The following is a 20,603-nucleotide window of genomic DNA, read 5'->3' on the forward strand; positions in this document are numbered from 1 at the left end:
TTATAATCAAGATTATATAAAAAGATTAATATTAAAATAAAAAATTTGGCAACCTGATTGGATAAAAAATAAATATATCTAAAAATGTACAGAATAATTAAAACAATGGTATGGTTTTAGAAGAAATTAATAGGAATGTATTTAATTTTTAACTTTATGTTAATATGATACATTTATATATGAAAAAGTACTTGAATAAAATTAGTAAATGCTTTATTAGTATTATGAATAAAATGATTAGAAAATGCTTAAAAAAAAGAATAAAAAAAAATCTATTTTCTCGAATAAATGATTTTTTATTAAAATTTTTTAATCAATTTATTTTAAACAATTTTTTAATTTACTCATTCTATATATTTTATTTTATTTTAAAAAGGAGGGAATTTGTTTTTTGTTTTTACAAATTGTATTATATAAACTTAAGAATAAATAATTGAAAATAAAAATATTTATTATCGTCGATATATAGCAATTATTATCTTTTTAAATTAGTAAAATATAAAAAAAGTAATATTTTTCATTAAAGTATAGAAATATTATAAATGTATAATATCAATCAATATATTTCTATACTTATATATATTACTTGTTTATATATTTTTTTTAAAATGAACTATATCTATAAAAAAAAAATGTCATTAATTTCACTTCAAATATAAAAAATTAATAAACATAATACCAATATATTTTTATATATATAAAAATTTATCTATTTTATAATATTTTTATATTTTATTTATAATTATTAATCATAATTCCTTTATATTTGGAAGAAAAAAAAAATATTTATACTTAAGCAATTTATTATTATTTTTAAATTTGTATAAATTACAATTTAAAGAAAAAAAAAAATATAATATGTAAAATTTTTAATATTTATGTATAATAATAATTTATAATAGTTTGTTTTTTTATTTATTTTAATAAATATTATATTTAGAAAAAAATGTTATTTTTGAAATAAACTTTATAAAATATTAATTTTTTAAAATTTAATCTTTTGACTAAAAAACAATATAAAGGAAACTTTTAAAGTAATTAATTTTAATGAAATTAATTGTAAAAATTATAAAATTTATTTTTAATATTTTTATTTATTAATAATTTAGGTTTTTTTTTAAAAAAATTGAAGTATTTAAATTTTCAAAACTTTTAAATATTTTCATTTAAGAAAAAAATAATTTTGATAAAGTTAATAAAATATAATATATTTATTTAATAATTTATTTTTAATATAATAAATATAATTATAAAATATATAATATATTATTAAAAAGAATATTAATTGATTAAAAAACAATTTAATTTATTAATTAATAAATATATATTATATATTAATTTTAAATATAAATTATTTTATTTATATTAATAAAATATACATTGAATTAATACTGTTAAAATTTATAAGGCTTTAAATAGAAAATAAAATATTAAATAATGATCACTTTAAAATATATAATCTATTTTACTTTTTATAATTATTCAATATAATTAAATATTAATTAAAAAAATTAATATATTAATAATTATTTAAAAATAACAAATAGTTAATTTTCTAACCAAAAATATAAAAATGGGTGCAGAAATATCCAAAGAACAGCAAGAATTATAAACAAATGATGAGTACACTAAGAAATACTAACAAATAATACAAAATTTTATATCAAATGGTAGTCACAACGATTTATATTTTGGAAATTTCGAATTATTTACATATAAAACAAATTAAAATTATAAAATAATTTAAGTAGAATCTCATCTTCATAATGAAGTAGAAATGAATAATGAATTTTAGGAGAAATGGGAACGAGTTTTAAGTTTAAATTTGCATCCAAACATAATTTAACTACATAGTATTTTTTTTTTTTGTATAAATTGTAGTCTAAACTTTATATTATTTTTAACTTAAAAAAAGTGTGCAAAAGATTTATTGAAGATTCAGTATGTAGTCGTTCATTTAAAATATATAAATTATATGATTATATATAAGGAAATTTAGAAATGCAAATATAAAGTCATTTATAGCAAAATATTAGATTTTAAGAGGATGAATTGTGGAAAATATTAGATAGTGTATCTGGTGGCCTCTCATTTATATATAATAATGGTTAAAGACATGAATATTTACGACCAGATACAATATTCATAGTGCAAAAATCAGATAATAGTTTAATATATAAGATTTCTGATAGAAGTGTGTTTAACTTAAAATCTAATTATTAAGATTGTTTAGAAGGAAACTATAAAAATAGGTATTTATCACCAGAATGTATGAAAGGGTTAATGAATATATTTGAGAAAAGTGATGGAGTTCCTTCAAAAAATGATGTATTTGCACTAGCTTTAATAATTATATATTGCGGAACTATGCAACCAATGGAAGGTGTTTACGATTTTTCTCAAAAAACAATAAATTACATGTTTATAGGTAAACAAAACAAAAAAATAGAATAATTTATTTTAAAAAAATAAAATAAAATAATAAAAAGAAAAATAATTATAATTGTTTTCACTTAGTTATAATATGGAATTAGCAAATTTACTAAGAGAAATGCTTATTGAAGATGAAAATATGCGAATGGATTGTGTATAATTAGACTATAAATTAAATATGTATCCGAAACTATAAAATAAACGAATATCATAAATAGCCAAACCGGAATCACTGTTATAATTAACACTATTAGATGGAAATAACTTTATAATGTAATAATAAATTAATAATGACTAAAATAATAATATATTATAGCATACCAATAACATAAAGACTAATAATGGATTGATTAATAATAATTTAATTAATAGCAACGGATAAAATATTGGATTAGTTAATAATAATAGTATAATGAATAATAATAATCTTATTAATAATGCAAATAATAATAATAATTAAAATATTTTTGGATTTTAAGATAATAATCATTTATAAAATTTTAATGATAATAATAATAATATTATATATTCTAATCATGTACATAATTCTAGCAATTTTAATTAGTTTCCTTTAAATAATTAAAACTCTTATCATAATTAATAAAATATGATATAAGATTTTGATCATAATTAAATATAAAATATGAATATGGGTTAGTATAATAATAATAATATGAATTCATTTAATAATAATAATATGAATCCTATTAATAACATGCATAATAGTTTCAATAATAATCATTAATATTAAGATTAAATGAATAATAATTTAAATTAATATCAAATAATGAATTTAATATAATAATTTTTAAACAATAGTAATAATAATATGTAAAATAACAATTATTTTGATAATATAAATAACTTCAATCATAATTCAATTAACAAAAATTTTCTTTTATAATAATAAATGTAACAATATTAATTTATTTAACCCAATAATAATAATATTGCATAAAAAATTTAATTTCTTGGAGGACTTCAAAATACAAGCAAACATCCAAACATTCTAAATAATATTCCTAGAAAGAAATAAGCGTTTTATTATGAAGATGGATCTTATTATGAAGGAGAAATGGTTCTTGAATATCGAGACGGATTTGGAAAACTTATTTTTAGTAATAAAGGAGCTTATGAAGGTATATGGAAACTTAATAAAATGCATGGAAAAGGTACGCTATATTATCCAAATGGAGATAAAGTTTATGAAGGAGATTGGTTCGAAGATTAATTTAATAATTTTGGACATTTATTCAATAACAGACCATTAGTCATATAGTAAAAATTTGATTATAAAGACTTTGATTAACTATAAAATTAATGGGTAAAGTATGAAGGAGAATTTACTTTAGATAAAAAATAAGGATTTGGTACTCTTTTTTTAAGTAATGGAGAGAAATATTCAGGAAACTTCAAATAAGATACAGTAAGTGGATATGGAATTTTTTATACTTTAGATGAAGAATCTGTAAGTGGATTATGGGAAAATAATAAATTTATTAAAAGAATGTGATTAATATAAATTATATATATTTATTAAATAATATAAATATATATTTATATATATATATTTATAACATTTTATATTTATTTATTTAAAATTATATATATTAATTTCTCATTTTAATTTGTATTTTTCGAAATTATAGTTTTTTTTCTTTTTATTTAATATTTCTTCATTATTATTACTGATATCCATTTCTTCGATTTCACTTATATTTGAAAATCCTTTTAATTCATTTATTGTATTATTATTTTAACTTTCATTATTATTATTTTTGTAACTAAAAATAGGTTTTTCTTTTTTATTTGTAATTTATTTTTTAGTTTATTTTTGTTCTTAAGATTTATTAAAGTATTTGCTATAATCATAATTTTCATCATCGATTTGGTCATTAACAACTTAATTTTAAGCAGAATATTCTAAATTGGCGATTAGGTTTTCCAATCTATTCAAAACGAGATTAGATTTTTCTTTTTTTTAAATAAGAAGTGTATTATTATTTATGTTATACGATACATTTGGTTAAATAATTGTAGATGGATTTATCATATTATTTTATACATTAGTTTAATCTACAAAAGATTATATTCTATCTTCATTCTTTTTTTCAAAAATATTAATTATTTTGGGTTTTTTGAAATTGCTTTATTTACTATTATTTTATGATAAGTTTTATTTCATATCTTTTTATTATTAAACTAATTATATATTAGCACTTATAGGCCTTTGGTTATTATTCATTTATAAAATTTGGCTTTTTAATTAATTAAGTTTCATATGTCTTTAAATATCTTCACTATTATCAAATTCTTCACTTTATAAAGTTTTCTAATTCTCAGGATCTTCTTAATAACTTGCATTTATTTAATTTCTAACATCATTTGAATGAATAAATTCTCCTATTTTTTATTAATCTAAGTCATCATCGGGTAAGGCAAGTGATTATTCGTCATTATGAAATTCGGCTTCTTTCATTTCTATTTCTTGTTAATTGGAAAAATCTAATACTTCAGGAGGTACTTCTTCTTCATAATTATTTTTTTCGTTTCCAATTTCTTAATCTATATATTCCTCTTCTTCTAATGAATTTTATGTTATATTTTCATGTTGAATTTCAAAATTTTATTCTTATTAAATATCAAGCTTTTCTTCTTCTTTAGATGTTTTTAATACTTTTTTTTATTTAGATTTTTCTATCTACATTTAAATATTTTTTTCTTCTTTTTTTTCGGAATCCTTTTCTTGATTATTTAATTCAATATTATGCTTTTTTAACATAAACATAACATTTTTATGTATATTTTAATCAATTTAATGATTATCTTTTACAGTAGAACTAATTTCACTAATTTAAGTTTACCCCAATCCATCTTCTTCAATATTATTTTTATTTTATTGTGGCACATTTATAGTATAATCATTTAAAGTATTTGTATTTTCTTAATTGATTTTAGTTTTTTCATTAAAGTTTTCTTTTATTACTTCTTCTTATTATTCATTATCTTTTATATATTTAGAATATCTGCCTTCCTAAATATGTTCTTTAAACATTTTATAATAATCAGCAGTTTTAATAAGCTATGTTTCTATGCCATATTATATATTTTGACTTGGATTTGTGCCATATTATACATTTTGGCTTGGATTTGTAAGTTTATTATTGGAATTTTAGATTTAATTGTTATTTATTTTTTGTTCTTCTTATTCAAAATATTTTTCTGAATTTTCTTAATATTTCTATAAATTTTAATCATGTCTTTATATTTTTTTTGTATACTTTTATTTATTTTCTGAATTTTCTTATTACTTTTATTAATTTTCTCCATATTATTAAATATTTATTAACTCTTTGTCATTTTATTATATACTTTGAAATTATTCATCATGTTTTAATATACTTTGAAATATATCTTTTTAATTATTTTGTGTATTTTCTAAATCTTCTTCATGTTTAGGCATTTCTTAAATTATTATTTATTAGTTTTATTAAAAATTTAATTTTTTCATTTAATTGTACTCGTTAAAATCTCTTAAAAAACTTTAGTTAAAATTCTCTATTTATACAAAATTACTTTCACAAGGAAGACTATTTTCAAAATTGGACTAATTATATTAAAAAGCTTGATTTTTTTATAAAGTAAATTTTTAATTTTCATTATTTTTTATATTAGGGTTTTTATATTAATTATTTAAATTATTTTATGAGAAGTTTTAAATCTATTTTTATTAAGAAATTAAATTTTCGTTTTGCATTTCTTAAAAAATTTATTTATTATTAAAAGTATTATCATTAAAAAATTAGCATTTATAAAAGTTCTCATTATCATTTAAATTTTATTTAAATTCGCTTATATTGTTTAAAAATGAGTTTTATTTTTTTAATAAATTCTATATGTTTTCTTTTGAAATGTTACCTGAAATGTATTAACTGTTTATAGCTTATTAATTGTCTTAAATTTTACCTAAATAATCAATATTTTTATTAATTTAAACGATAGATTATTTCAAACAATTTATATAATTAATCGAGTCTTATGGATTTATATTATTATTCATCATTATTTAAGAAAGAGTATTCAAATTTATCTTTTCTCCAGTTTTTACTTCTAATTCTTTTTAAATTTTAATGATTTCTTTCAAATATTATTCTTTTTCTAGCTAAGCTTACCTAAGTTAATTCCTATATTATTCAATAAGTATTTATTCTTATAAAGCAATTTATTAAATTTTTAGTTTCTCTTCCATTATTAATCTTTGCACCTCTAACTCTTATTTATTTTAGTATAATTAATCGAAATTATTATTAATCAATGGACTCATATATCTAAATTAGTTATTAAAAAATAGCTATGCATAAGGATCAATTACCATATTTTAATATTAATATCCATTCCAATTAGGAGCATTTTAAAAACCGTTTTAATAAGGATTCATGTTTTAATATTAATTTTAAAATACTTAATTATTTTATTAATAATTTTCACTGTTATGTATATTATTATTATTTTCATATTATTATTATTGATAAGGTGTTTTTACTTATAAATAAATATATTCACTTGGTTCTTATTTTTACAATTATAATTATTATTATTATTATTATTATTATTATTATTATTATTTTTCAAAATTATTATTAATATGTAAATCTTTTTAAGGAATTTCAGATGATATTTTTTTTTTCTATTAATCCTCTTATTTTTAATTATCATCTTTTTTATGTAATACATTTTTGTTAAAATCTTAAATTTCTTATTTCTTTTTATTATTTTTTTAGTTTTCTTCAATGTCTCTGAGTTTTTATTCTTCTAATTATTATTTTATTTTTATTTCTTCTAGTTGGTCTTGCTTTTTTTTCATGAGTTTTTCTGTTTCTTTTTTTTTTCTTGTTCTTCAATTTATTTTTTAAGTTCTTCTCTATATTTAATTTTTGCATCCATATTTAAAATATTTTTTTGCTCTTTTTTTGGAGTAAAGCATTCAATGTTTTCATTTTGGTTAATTTCTTTTTAAAATTGTTTTTTATCTTATAAAATATATTTATTTTCTTAATGTAAATTTTTATATTCCAAATCTTATTTTTATTCTTATTATTGTATTTGTTTTTTTAATTCTATTTATTTATTTAAATCTTCCATAAAAGCTTTTTTTTTCTCCTTTTCTTTAATTTTTTAATCCTATTAACTTTTATTCCAGAAATCTCCTTCTTTTTTAATTTCTTATTCAACTTCATAAGTTTTTAAATAAGTATTTTTTTCAATTATTTATTGCATTAATTAGTCAGCATATTATTCTTTTGTTTAATTAATAATATCTTATTATTAAATTTTCTTAGTTTTATTATCATTTTATCCGAATTTATCAAAAAATGAAATTTCTTTATCTTCTAATATTTTTTTTTTTCGTCTTTAAATCTCTGTAAATATTATTATTAATTTTATAATTAATTTTCTATTTATGTTTTTCTTTTATTTTCATTTCCGAATTTTTCGAAAAATTCAATATTTATGTTTTCATCTTTAGATTTTCTCCTGTTTTGAGCGCTATAAGGTTTTATTTGATTATTTTTTTCCATATTTTAATTATTTTTTTATTATTCATCTAAATCTTATTTATATTTTAACATTTTTTATTTTTTTTCATTATTTTTATTATCTTGTATTTAATCTTATTAATAATTAAATCCTATTACATTGTTTTTTTACAAATTTATACTTTTAATTTCTGGAGTTGCTGTACTATTTATATGTTTTATATTATTGTTATTTGTTTCATTATTTTAATTTTAATTATTATTGTTTTCTTTATAAGAATTTTAAATCATATTTTTATTAATATTTTCTTTAAGTTTATTAATTTAATTTTAATTATTTAAGTTAATATTATTAATATTTTCAAATTCTTCTTTTTAAAATTGTTATTATTTAAATTAAATATTATTATTATCCTATTAAGGAATCATTTCTGTTTAATTTTTTTCTTTTATAGTATTTTTTGTTTCTATTATATTTATATTTTTATCGTAAACACTTATTTCTTCCCCTAATAATCTTCGAGCTCTTTCTTATTCCCTTAATTTTAGTCTTTTTTATCTTTCCATTTCTCCTATAGATAATTATGTTTCCTGATTAAATATTAGGTAATCATTGTTATTTGGATTATCTTATTATTATTTTTATTAATATTATTAAACTTTCTCATTTCTATTTAATTTTTATTTATATTCATCTTATAATTCCCAAACTTAATTAGGATCCATTTATTCTAATTATTTTTTTAACAAAACTAAATCATTATTTACTTAATCTTAATTTATTTCGGCTTTATTATTTATATAATATTATAAGGTTTCTTACTTTTCTAATAATTATTAATATTGTTTTTATAAACGCTTTTCATTTGCTTATTTTTCGAATTCTTTTTTTAACTATTCTTCATCTGTATATTAAATTATTTATTGTCTTTCTTCTCTTGTTCTAGATGGTCTCATTTTTTTTAATGTTTATTATATATTATTTTACTGAAAACAAAAAAAAAATATAATATATGATTTTAATTTTTTTAATATAAAAAATTCTATATCATATTTTTTTAAATTTATAATAATAATTTTTTATTTTATTTTTTCTGAAAAAAAAAAAATAAAAAAAACAAAACAAAAAATATTGATATATTTTAATAAAAAATAAGTAGATATATATTTTTTTTATTATATTAAATATATATTAATTTATATTATTTAATTATCCATATTATTTTTTTCTTCAATAAAAAATTATGAAGTATAAATTATTCCTTTAAAATACTGAGAAAAAATAAATAAAAAGCAAAAATAATATATAATTTAAAAATAAAATAAAATAATAAATATATTTACTAAATATAAATAATATTTTTTTAAAAAAATTGAATTTTATAAATAAACAATAATTAATTATAATTAGTAAAAAAAAAAAAGTGTTAAAAATAATATTATTTTTTTTAAATTAAAAAATTAAAAAGACTATAAATGAGTAAAAATGTCGAAATAACCGTATTGGTGGAATTGTTTTCAACATTCTTTGAAAAAATAACATTAACCCATCCTGAGAAAGACATATTAATGAAAAATCTATCAAAATTCAAATAATTTCTATATGGTAACTAACATAATCTAGATAAGGGGTACGATTTTTTGCAATAAATGCGTGAATAATATATTCAATATCTTGAATCTAATAATTAAACTTCAGCAAATACTTAATCATAAAATTAAATATTTCATATACAATCTTTATAATCTTAATAATCAATAAACCACAATTATTCCACACAACAATACTAAGAAATCAATGCATAAAAGTAAATAGTAAACGAGAAAAATTTTGAAAACAATAATTAAAAAGTTTTAACAATTCCTGAATATTTATAATAAAAAGGATTAATAATTGAATAAAATATTTAATTTTAATATATAAAAGAGTTTTTTAATACAGAAATATAAAATAATAATGCTTATAAATGCATTGCATTTCGCTTTTTTGAAATTCTTTTTAAAAATTTCAATGTATAAAAACTTTAAGATATACTTGCGAATGTAAAAGAACGCAAAGTTAATCTCGAATAAGACAAAAAGCATATATTTTGTACTTATTTGGAGTATTTTATCAAAAATTTAAAGGAAAAAAACGCTTCGGAATCTTCTGAAAACCTCTACAATTTAATTAATAATGATGAAAATTTTTCATAGTCCTTAGTTTTATATGTGAAGGAACTTGCAGTGCATTTTATTAATGAATCTGATCCTTTATATATAAAATTTCTTTTATAAATTTCGGAAATGGAAACAGTTTAGGACCTTATTAATCATATTAGGTCAAACTAGGAACCTTTGGAAATCACTTTTAAAATAATTTCTTCAAGTATTGAAACTTAAATTAATGTACATTCTCTATAAGGAAATTAAATAGTTGAAAATTAATATAAAATTAACTCTTTGTCGAAACCTAGTGGGGTTTCTATTGATTTATTTAAAGGTTTTAGTGAAAGTTAAAGTATTTATGGTTTATTTTATACATCTTAAGAATGTTCAGGATTTGAAGTTTAAAAAAACATGAAATAAAAATCTATTAATAATAAATAAATTCTTAAAAAAAATAACGTAAATATAATAATTTTTTGTTAAATAAAAAAATAATATTTATTTATTTTAAATTTTAATAGTAAGTTGATGACTTTAAATAAAGAACTTCTTTTTTAAAAAAATTAATTAAAGCTTTTGATGAAAATACTGAAGAATTAATTTACAAATTTAATTATTTTACTAATGGTTAAAACGAGAATATAGAAGAAGAAGAAAATAATAATGAAAAAAATATTAATATATAATAAAATGAAAAAGGATTTAAAGAATAGATTAACAATTCTAAGTCTAGAACACTTAATTTTTATAGTAATATTTAAAATTAAGAAAGGTCTATAAATTGGCTTGCTGAAAATACAAATCCTTATAACAATAATTGAATTAACAAAAAAAATACTTTTGAATATTAAAAATTATATTTTATTTATTAATATTTCTTAAATTAAAATATAAATCTTTCATTTATAAATAAAAAAATATGTATAAACTATCTTAATAATTATCATAAGAGTTTATTTAATTTACAAATTATAGTATATCACCTTATCATGTCGTAGAGCTGATAAAAAGCTAATTAAAGCTAAAAAAATACCAAGAGTTAAATGAACACGAAAACTGGAATTTAAATCCAGGAAACAATTATTTTTTATAAAGATAAGGGAGTTCCTTAATTGCAATGTAAATTCCTTAATATTTGGACTTAAATAAATTGAAATTCAAAATAATTGCAGCACATACAGATTCTCCATGTTTAAGATTAGCACCAAAATCGTTATAATTTATACTTTTTTCATTAAATAAAAAAATAAATACAGGAACATAAATTCAAATAATTTTAAATAACTTGCCATTTGTACATATGGAGGCGGATTATGGCACACATGGTTTGATAGAGATTTGATTTTGGGAGGAAGAATAATATATTAGGATGAAAAAAAAGTGTTAAAAACAACTTTATTTTAAACTGAAAAACCCTATTTTAAAATTCCAAATTTAGCTATTCATTTATAAGAAGAAAAAAATAAATTTCAAATAAATTTAGAAAATCATTTAAATCCAATAATGTCTTATATAAATAAAGAAAACGAAGAAAATTCTAAAAGAGATCATTTCGAAGGATTACTGAATGAAATTTCGGAATAAATAAAGATTCCTATCAAACAAATTTTGGATTTAGATTTATTCTTTTCAGATAATTAGCAAGGACAAATTATTGGATTTAATCAAGAATTCATAAGTGCGGCCAGAATTGATAATTTATTTTCCTGTTGGGCTGCTGTGAAAGCTTTTTAAGAATGTAAATAAGACGAAAATTAACATTCAATTAACTTAATTTGCCTTTTTGATCATGAAGAATGTGGGTCTTAAAGTTCTAAAGGCGCTGGAAGTAACCTTTTGAATTAAACATTATAAAGAATTTGGAAAACATTAAAATAAACAAATGTTTAATAAGATTCTTTAGAAAAAGCTTTCGCAAATTCTTTTTTAGTCTCAGCGGATATGGCTCATTCTATACATCCTAATTATGCTGATTGTCATAAATAAAATCATTAAGTTAAATTAAATGAAGGAATTATAATTAAAGTAAATATATAATATTTATATTTATTTTATTTTTATATATAAAAAAAAAATTAAAATATAGACAAATCATAATTAAAGATATTCAACTGATTCCTTTACCTCAAGTTTTGTAAAATAAATTGCAAATTCAGGCAATATTCCTTACTAAGAATTTATTGTGAAAAATGGAAGTCCTTGTGGAAGTACTATTGGACCTATTGTGTCTAGTAATACAGGTATTAAAAGTGTTGATTTGGGTACGGGAAGTTGGGGAATGCATTCTATAAGGGAAACTTGTGGAAGCTTAGACTCTTATTATTATTTTTAGTTTATGAAATTATTTTTAGAATTTAATTATGATTTTAAATGAGTTTTTTTTTACATATATTTTTTTTTTTTAGTAAATTAATTCTTTTTTTTTTTAAAAAAAATAATTAATAAAAAATATGTAAGAATAAAATCAATAATTGAATAGTCAAAAATAAAAAGGTTTGAAAGATTTTCAAATACTTTCTTGTTAAGAAAATTATAGTATAAAAGCTTATTAATTGATTTAAGAAAATATACTTTTAGATGATTTTACTTATTCAAGGAGATCGGCATTATTTATGCTTTTTTTTCCACCTTTAGTCAATGTATTTTATATATGGAAGCCTTATAGTCCTTTTAAAAACATAGTTAGAATAGGCGTATTTAATGGTTGTTTTGCAAATTTTATTTTCGCTATTTAATAAGATATTAGAGAAGTTAGCAAAAAAGACACCCCTGTAGCTAATAAATTAAGATTTTATGCATAAAATATTGCATTAAATGATTTGACAACTAAATCCTTTTAGAAAGAAACATTATAAGTTTATTGTAAAAAAAAAATATGAGTTTTTTATATTTTTAAAAAATTATAGAAAGTAGATTAGAAAAAGAAAATTAATAAGATTAAGAAAACTCTAAAGATTTATAATAACATTAAAAATGAAATATTTAAAAAAAAAAACATTAACAAATTAATATTTTTTTTTTTTTAAATAAAAAATATGGCAAATATGTAAAAATTATATTTAATTTAGTATATAGTATAAATATATTTTTTGTAAATAAAATGTATATTATTAGAAATTTAGTTTATATATATAAATAATATATATAAATATCTTAATTTATAAATTATAATTAAAAATTTCTGTTATTATATTTTTTTAATATTTTCTTATTATAATAAATAAAATTAAAAAGTACTATTGTATTGAAAAAAAAAATACTCATATATAATTGTTTTAATTAATTTATTAATTTTAATTACTTTACATAAAAAATAATTAAAATTGTTTATTTATTATATTATTTTGCTATAAAAAGAAAATATAAAAGGATAAAAATATTATATGTTTTTATAAAAATTAATTATTTAAAATACATAAAAATATATTTATTAAATTATAATAGATAAAAATATTTAATTTTATTAATAAAATAACAAATAATATTTAATAAATATAAATTTAGTAAAATTATCTATATAACTTAAATTCTTCAGAAGTTATCAAAAGGATCGTTTCCATGTTTTCCTACTTATCTTCCATCGTTTTCAAGGACAGGATCTATTTTTATAAAAAAATATTTTTAAATAATAATAAAAAGCAAAATAAATTTACTCATTTATGTAAAGTCTTTATCAAAGTTATTTAACCATCCTTCGTCAGTAACATTAGGGATAAATGGTGGCTATAATTTCTTTTATAATAAAAGATTCCAATCAATATCTTTAAACCAGGGATGTGCTTAGATTTCAGCTAAATCATTTTTTGCGCCAATTCTTTATTTTCTGTCTCTATTTAAGCACTTTTTAATTTAATTAATATATTATATGTATTTGATTTAAAATATAAAATACTCTAATAATGAAATCTTTAGCTTCATTTGTAGAACCAGGTTTTTCAGGGAATCTCAATTCACCTTCTTTAATTAATTTAAACATAGTAGATTATTATTTATTATAGAAAGGTGGTAAACCAAACATCATTTCATATCTAATAATAATAATAAATAATGTTTAATTAAATAAATAAATAATTTACGTTAAAATTCCTAAAGACCACCAATCAGTAGTATGATCACAACCGTGTCCCAAGATAACTTCAGGCGATAAATATTCAGGAGTTCCACAAAAAGTCATAGCTAATTCATTTTGTTTGACCATTTTAGCCATACCAAAATCAGAGACATAGACATTACCAAAATCGTCCATTAATACATTTTCTAGTTTCAAATCTCTATAGATAATATTTTTTGAGTGTAAATGTCCAATACCTAAAGAAAGTTATGCAGCATAAAATTTAGCTCTTTTTTCTTCAAATCTTCTAGATATTCTTAAATGTTAGAAAAGTTCTCCACCCTCTATATTATTATTTTTTTAAATTAAAGAAATTATTATTATTTGTTTTACTCATAAATTGCATAACGAAAAACAAACGAGAAGGATCTTGAAACGCATATACTAAATTTACCAAATATGGATGATTAACATGCTCTAATACCATTTTTTCTGTTTTTGTATGTTCGAATTATCCTTTATCTAAAATTACGTCCTTTTTTATTACTTTCATAGCCATCCATTCACCTTTTTTTTATGTAACACAAATAAGAATATATTTTAATAATTTAAATTACCTGTTTTCTTTTCTTCGACTAAAAGCACAGTTCCAAAAGCACCTGCTCCTAGGACTTTTAAAGTATTGAAATCATCTAAATTGACTTATCTTCCTTTTTCTCTTGACCAAAGAGTAGAAGTTCTTTTTTTATATCAGTATAATTATCAGCTTAAACATCCATCATTTATTTCAAAGATTATATATCCATGAGCTTTTTTATAATTTAAGTTTTTAAAATATAAATTTTATAAGTATTACTTTTGGTTCTTCAGTTGGCATTCTTACGACTTTCTTTTTCTTATCAGTTTTAGTTGTTGCATAATTAAAAAGACTAACATCTTCCTATTTATTTTGAAAATAATTTTTAATTGATATAAATTTTAAAATACTTTAAAGAAGCAAGACATTTTTTTATTACAGCGAAGATTAAAGGCTTTAACAATATTACTGATAATTTTGTCACGTCTATTTTTTTATTAATATAATTAAAAAAAAAATTATTATATTTACTTATCATTAGAAGCATATCGATAATCATACTCTTCAGGTACATGTACTACGAACTCAGTTCCTAAAGTACTTATAGTAAGTGCTTAAATTTTATTCATGTCAATTTTTCTTTTAATAGCTTAAAATTATATTATAAATAAAAATATAGATGTATAAATATATAAATATATAAATATATATATATATAAATATATATTTATAATATATATTTATATTTGTTTTATCATTTATATTTATATTCTATTTTTACATAAACCATCAAGATTATATATTGCATGTGTCGATACCAAAAAGTTTCTTTCTTATCTTTTTTTGTAATCATTAAATTTGAATATAGAACAACTCATTAGAACTTTTTCTATATAAAATATAAGTTAAAAATATATTATAAATGAATAAATAAACAAAAAACAAGAACGTATATATAAAAAACATTATAAATATTAAATTATTATATATTTTTTATTATTTGACATTGATTATATTTTATTTTTATTACCTCCTTAGTCTAGTTGTTTTACTATATTTTTCTCATTAGATAGGTTTAATTCGTCTAAATTTTCTCCTTACATTTTTCTTTTTTTTTATTTTTTGGTTTTATTTTATATATTATTATTTATGTATTTTTTGTATATTTTTATAATCTTAATTATATAATATATAGAGATGAGAATTAATGCTTAAATAAAAAATTTAATAAAATAATTTATTTAAAAATTTTATTTTAAAATTAAGTGTCGATTTTACCAATTATTTATACACTTTAATATTTAATTTATATTTAAATAAAAAATCATGTTAAAAAGAATAAAATTTTTATTTATGATATAAATTATTTATTAATAAATAAAATTTTTTTTTTTGTGATTTTTATTTAATGAAAATATTAAACAAAAATCAAAATTTTATAATTAATCTTTAAATAATAATAAATTATTATTTTTTCCTTTAAATTTTATATTATGATTAAATATACATTATAATGTGGAATAATGCTTTTATTTTTTTATAAAATTATCTTATTAATTCATATAAATTTAATATACAAAAAATTATATTATTTTAAAATAAGTATTTGTTTAAAATTAAATATAAAGAATAAATTAATTTCTGTTTAATGCAAATATAATTATTAAAAATTATAAATAAACTTATAAATTAAGGTTAAATTTATTACAAATTTCCAAAAATATAATAAAATAACTAACGTGATAAATATATTAATTTTATATTAAATAAATAAAATCGTATTAAATAAGTTATTAAAATATTTTAATTTATATTTATTTACTTGATATTAAAAAATAATACCATAAATATTTAAACAAAAAATAATTTCAAATGATGTAAATAGTACATCTTGTTTCATAAAAATTTAATTGTTGAATATATTTTTATAAAATACAAAACTTTTTATTAGGATAAAAAAGATATATATATATATATATAATGTTATTTCATTTTTTCTTGTATATCCAAAGCCATTGCCTATAGGAATTTTTTCACTATAAATGCCAATGTGAAAATCACCGCATTATGCAGTATGAATTATTATCGTAGACAATTTGGCTCACTTTTGCAAGGGTGTGGAAACTGCAAAAAACCACACCGAGTTAATTTTCCGCTTCACGCATGCGCTTTTTTTTAAGAGATTTGCTAATTTTTAAATGATATAAAATAAAAATAAAAAAATGAAACATTATAAAAATATACAAATTCAACTAATATATAAACATAATTTAAAATAGATATTTTATTAAAATAAAAAATTAGGAATCATTTTCCTTATTATTATTTATCAGAAAATTAACCCAAAACCTAAAAAACACTTCTTCCATTTTAGAACAAAACATTTTTAATATTATTATTTACCTAAATATTTTCCCTTAAAAGTACCAAAGTTCCGAATTTCGAATTATTATCTTTAATATATAATTCCTTACTACCAGGATAAAATTTTAAAGTAGCATGAATTCTTGAAACAGATAAATCATTAATTATAATATCAGAATGATGAGATCTTCCAATAGTATAAGTATCCTGATTATTAATTCTTATTAAATATATTCCTCCGTTTCCATTTTTAGAATAATAATCAAATATAATAAAATTCTATTTGTTTTCTTATTCATAAAGGTTTTTGAATAAATCATATATTTTATCTTTCAAATCAAATTAGAAGGGATACTTACTTTTACATAATTCACATTCTAAACATTTTGAAGGTATATATTTTACATTTTTGTTATTCATATGATTGTGTATTTATTCTTGTATTTTTACTTTTCTTTATATCCAATATTAAAGGCATTCTAGATGAACATATTGCATACTACCAGAACATTCGCAAGGGTTAATTAAAGGATTTTCAGATTCTTCGAATTCACTAAGACATATTTTACAAATATTTGGACATTTAGATTTCTAAATAGATTCATTTTGTTAAATTGAACTTACTGAATTATCATTTTCTTCAGTTTTTAAAGTATGGAAAGATTCATTTTCTTATTGTAAGATTTCGTTTATTTTGCTTTTAATAGGTTATTATAATTATTATAATACATTCTATTTTTTTTTATTTTTTTAAATATTAAATAAATATTATGTTTTCTTTACTTGTTTCAAATTTCTTCCATTTTCACAAGTTTTTAATATTCTAAATTGAGATCGTCCTAGTTTGATATAATCATCTTGCATTAATAAAAATTCGTTTTGTTTTTCAGAGTTTTCTACACTTTTTGTTACTATCCATATGCTTTTTTCGAAAGGTTTTTTTTCTTAATTTAATGTTTGCTATATCTAATATTTTCCATTTATTTATTTTATACAAAAGTTATCCTTTTGTTCTGTATTTAAATTATTTTAGGAATCCTCTATTGATACTTTTTATTGCATTTAGTTTCTATTTACCTCTATTTCGCATGATTAATTTATTTTCAATTAGTATTAAATATAATCTTTTGATTCATAATCAAATAATTAATTTGATTATACATTCCAAATTTTAGCTTGTAATAATATATATTAGTTTTATGCTTGATTATCATATTTTAAAGATGAAAACTAATTTTCGTTTAAATTATATATATTAGCTCCGCATAGAACTAATTGCTTTTTCTATTATGGAAGAAAATACTTATTTTAATCTTCTTTTGTTTACGTTTATGTTGAACAAAATAATAATTTATTTCCCATCTTATTGTTTTTTTACTAATTTTGTTTTTTTTTTTTTTTTTTAATTATTAAAATATAATTTAATAAAAATTTCCTTATAAATTTAAATATTTTTATTTCTTCTATTTTTTAAAATAAATCGAATTCATAATTTTGCTAGTTTCTACATATCTATAATAGATTTAGAATTATTAATTATGCTTTACTTTTGTATTTTATTATGTAAATTTCTAAATTTAGTAAGCCTTTAATTAGATGATTACCATATATATTTAATTTTATCAATAATTAAATAAATATAAATTAATTTTTATATATATATATATATATATAAATTATAATATAAAGCATATTATAATTTTATTTATTAATTAATATTAATTTTTCAAATATATCAATAATATTTAAAATATAATATTAATATATTATATTTAATTTTTATTCATATTTTAATTATTATTGTTATTATTATTGTTTCAATATTTATTATATTATTTATAATTTTTTAATGATTTAATATTTATAATAAGTATACCATTTTATTAAAAAAAAAAATAATACGAAAAAAGCTAAATTAAACTGAAGAATGAAATTAAAATAATAGAAATTTTAAATAAAAGTAAAGGAAAATAAATTATATATTTTATTAAAAATTTTATAATTTATTTTTATTTTTAAATAAATAGTTAAATTATGTTTAATACAAATTTTATAATAATTAAAAAATCAAAATTAAGATAAAAAAACTACAATTGTTAATATGAAAAATAAAAAATTAGAGTACTCAAAATCTAAAATAGATTTAAATATTACATATATTGATTGGTAAAGTAAATTCGCTCGTTATTTTTATGATTAATACGAAGTAGATTTTATGGAATTTATATAAACAATACCAACAACTGAATAAATTTAAAATTCGGCAAGAGAAAGAAGATAATTATAATATCCTTAAATATATTTTTTTATGTAAGGATTATATTATGAATTTGGCACAAAGAAAATAAATATAAATATGGAAAAAGCACTATAAGCATATAAATAAGGATTTTAGTACAATTAAGATGCATTATGTGCATATAGATTAGCATAATTACATTCTTAAAAATAAAATTTATTAAAACTACAAGTAAAAAATTAAAAAATTTAAAAAATATAATATTTATATAAAAAAAGATAAATAAAGAAAAAGCTTTATTTTTTTTACTTTCATCTGCTACCCTTCTGAATATTCAATACAGTCCTAAAATAATAAACATAATTCCTGATATAAAAAGGATACTTTATGTATATTAAGATGGGTTAAATATATACGGATAATTAATGTAAAAGTATGGAAGTGAATATATATAAGATTTAAAAACTTAAAATTATTTATAATTATTATTCAAAGAATAATATTGTGAAAAAGAAGAATATTTATAAAGTGCAAATTAGTTTTTGAATGAATTCGAAATTGAAAATGAACATTAATTTATTTTACTTTTTGAGTTTTTAATAAAAAAAAGTTTAAATCCAAACTTAAATGTAGAAAATATAATTAAGAAATTATAAAAAGTAAGAATTGAAATTATAGAAAGTGCAATTTAGCTTATGGATAAAAATGTTAATTTGTATTATAAAGACTATTTATAATCTTAAGATTTATTTTATTTAGGTTTTAAAAAACTTTTCTTTGAAATTTATTTCTTTTTGAAAACTTATTTTAGGAAAATCCTAAATAGTAAGACTTGGAATTAAATTTTTAGAATTAATTAATTAATCAATAATAGCTAAACTGAAGATAAATAAATAAAAATATTATCAATAAGAATAAAAAGTGAAATGTATGAAAAAGGACTATATGAGTAAAAAATCGATTTTTAAAAAGCCTTAGATGCTATAAGCCAAGAGTTTTCTTTAGAATTTTAGGATAATAATTTTTATGCTTATACAAATTTTTAAACTGCTAATCTTAAATAAAAATTAAAATATGATAAGTAAAATTTATATGTCACATTATTTTATTTATATTTTTAAAAAAATATATAGTAAATAGTTTGATAGATAATTTTAAACAAGTTATGATTAATTTTAGGAAAGAATTAATAAATCGATATAGAGTCCTTAAGATTATTTGTTTTCAATTTATTATTTAATAAGGATTATGCAA

At 17.5% G+C, this 20,603-nt stretch overlaps 6 protein-coding genes across 6 annotated transcripts, besides 26 other annotated features; 4 read left to right on the forward strand and 2 right to left on the reverse strand. All coding sequences in view use genetic code 6, as the record gives it.

Annotated features, from left to right (window-relative positions):
- Positions 1 to 1,199: 1,199 nt before the first annotated feature.
- Positions 1,200 to 1,240: a microsatellite.
- Positions 1,232 to 1,276: a microsatellite.
- Positions 1,272 to 1,313: a microsatellite.
- Positions 1,308 to 1,378: a microsatellite.
- Positions 1,379 to 1,800: 422 nt separating this feature from the next.
- IMG5_182260 (protein kinase domain protein) lies at positions 1,801 to 3,946 on the forward strand (the record flags this gene model as incomplete). The annotated part of the gene is made up of 2 exons (XM_004027438.1): positions 1,801 to 2,428; positions 2,490 to 3,946. The coding sequence occupies 2 exons, from the start codon at positions 1,801 to 1,803 to the stop codon at positions 3,944 to 3,946; spliced, it is 2,085 nt and encodes a 694-aa protein (XP_004027487.1).
- Positions 2,829 to 2,872: a microsatellite.
- Positions 3,094 to 3,147: a microsatellite.
- Positions 3,164 to 3,219: a microsatellite.
- A 6-nt stretch (positions 3,947 to 3,952) lies between the features above and the next one.
- Positions 3,953 to 4,008: a microsatellite.
- Positions 3,990 to 4,044: a microsatellite.
- Positions 3,991 to 4,050: a microsatellite.
- Positions 4,051 to 4,203: 153 nt separating this feature from the next.
- IMG5_182270 (hypothetical protein) lies at positions 4,204 to 6,562 on the forward strand. Its single transcript, XM_004027439.1, has one exon. The coding sequence runs from the start codon at positions 4,600 to 4,602 to the stop codon at positions 5,383 to 5,385; it is 786 nt and encodes a 261-aa protein (XP_004027488.1). The 5' UTR covers positions 4,204 to 4,599; the 3' UTR covers positions 5,386 to 6,562.
- Positions 4,723 to 4,757: a microsatellite.
- Positions 5,527 to 5,587: a microsatellite.
- A 452-nt stretch (positions 6,563 to 7,014) lies between the features above and the next one.
- Positions 7,015 to 7,059: a microsatellite.
- A 2,071-nt stretch (positions 7,060 to 9,130) lies between these two features.
- Positions 9,131 to 9,195: a microsatellite.
- A 71-nt stretch (positions 9,196 to 9,266) lies between these two features.
- Positions 9,267 to 9,327: a microsatellite.
- Positions 9,328 to 10,007: 680 nt separating this feature from the next.
- IMG5_182280 (hypothetical protein) lies at positions 10,008 to 10,939 on the forward strand (the record flags this gene model as incomplete). Its single annotated transcript, XM_004027440.1, has 2 exons — positions 10,008 to 10,577; positions 10,640 to 10,939. Coding segments are annotated over 2 exons (870 nt in total), but the record flags the coding sequence as incomplete, so codon positions are not given.
- A 481-nt stretch (positions 10,940 to 11,420) lies between these two features.
- On the forward strand, positions 11,421 to 12,492 carry IMG5_182290 (hypothetical protein; the record flags this gene model as incomplete). The annotated part of the gene is made up of 2 exons (XM_004027441.1): positions 11,421 to 12,143; positions 12,205 to 12,492. The coding sequence occupies exons 1-2, from the start codon at positions 11,622 to 11,624 to the stop codon at positions 12,490 to 12,492; spliced, it is 810 nt and encodes a 269-aa protein (XP_004027490.1). The 5' UTR covers positions 11,421 to 11,621.
- A 17-nt stretch (positions 12,493 to 12,509) lies between these two features.
- Positions 12,510 to 12,558: a microsatellite.
- A 685-nt stretch (positions 12,559 to 13,243) lies between these two features.
- Positions 13,244 to 13,269: a microsatellite.
- A 246-nt stretch (positions 13,270 to 13,515) lies between these two features.
- Positions 13,516 to 13,612: a microsatellite.
- A 37-nt stretch (positions 13,613 to 13,649) lies between these two features.
- IMG5_182300 (protein kinase domain protein) lies at positions 13,650 to 15,853 on the reverse strand (the record flags this gene model as incomplete). The annotated part of the gene is made up of 9 exons (XM_004027442.1): positions 15,777 to 15,853; positions 15,528 to 15,635; positions 15,278 to 15,395; positions 14,787 to 14,908; positions 14,563 to 14,736; positions 14,195 to 14,513; positions 14,011 to 14,146; positions 13,772 to 13,958; positions 13,650 to 13,717 (listed from the first exon to the last, which is right to left on the reverse strand). The coding sequence occupies exons 1-9, from the start codon at positions 15,847 to 15,849 to the stop codon at positions 13,650 to 13,652; spliced, it is 1,305 nt and encodes a 434-aa protein (XP_004027491.1). The 5' UTR covers positions 15,850 to 15,853.
- Positions 15,404 to 15,492: a microsatellite.
- Positions 15,414 to 15,472: a microsatellite.
- Positions 15,429 to 15,492: a microsatellite.
- Positions 15,469 to 15,517: a microsatellite.
- Positions 15,854 to 16,083: 230 nt separating the features above from the next.
- Positions 16,084 to 16,134: a microsatellite.
- Positions 16,135 to 16,614: 480 nt separating this feature from the next.
- Positions 16,615 to 17,974, reverse strand: IMG5_182310 (hypothetical protein; the record flags this gene model as incomplete). The annotated part of the gene is made up of 6 exons (XM_004027443.1): positions 16,615 to 16,686; positions 16,852 to 16,933; positions 16,991 to 16,998; positions 17,150 to 17,317; positions 17,561 to 17,842; positions 17,894 to 17,974. The coding sequence occupies 6 exons, from the start codon at positions 17,972 to 17,974 to the stop codon at positions 16,615 to 16,617; spliced, it is 693 nt and encodes a 230-aa protein (XP_004027492.1).
- Positions 17,975 to 18,823: 849 nt separating this feature from the next.
- Positions 18,824 to 18,875: a microsatellite.
- Positions 18,849 to 18,886: a microsatellite.
- A 30-nt stretch (positions 18,887 to 18,916) lies between these two features.
- Positions 18,917 to 18,975: a microsatellite.
- The last annotated feature ends 1,628 nt before the right edge of the window (positions 18,976 to 20,603 follow it).

This window comes from Ichthyophthirius multifiliis, assembly GCF_000220395.1.
Source record: "Ichthyophthirius multifiliis unplaced genomic scaffold scaff_1120509251325, whole genome shotgun sequence".
NCBI lineage: Eukaryota > Ciliophora > Oligohymenophorea > Hymenostomatida > Ichthyophthirius > Ichthyophthirius multifiliis.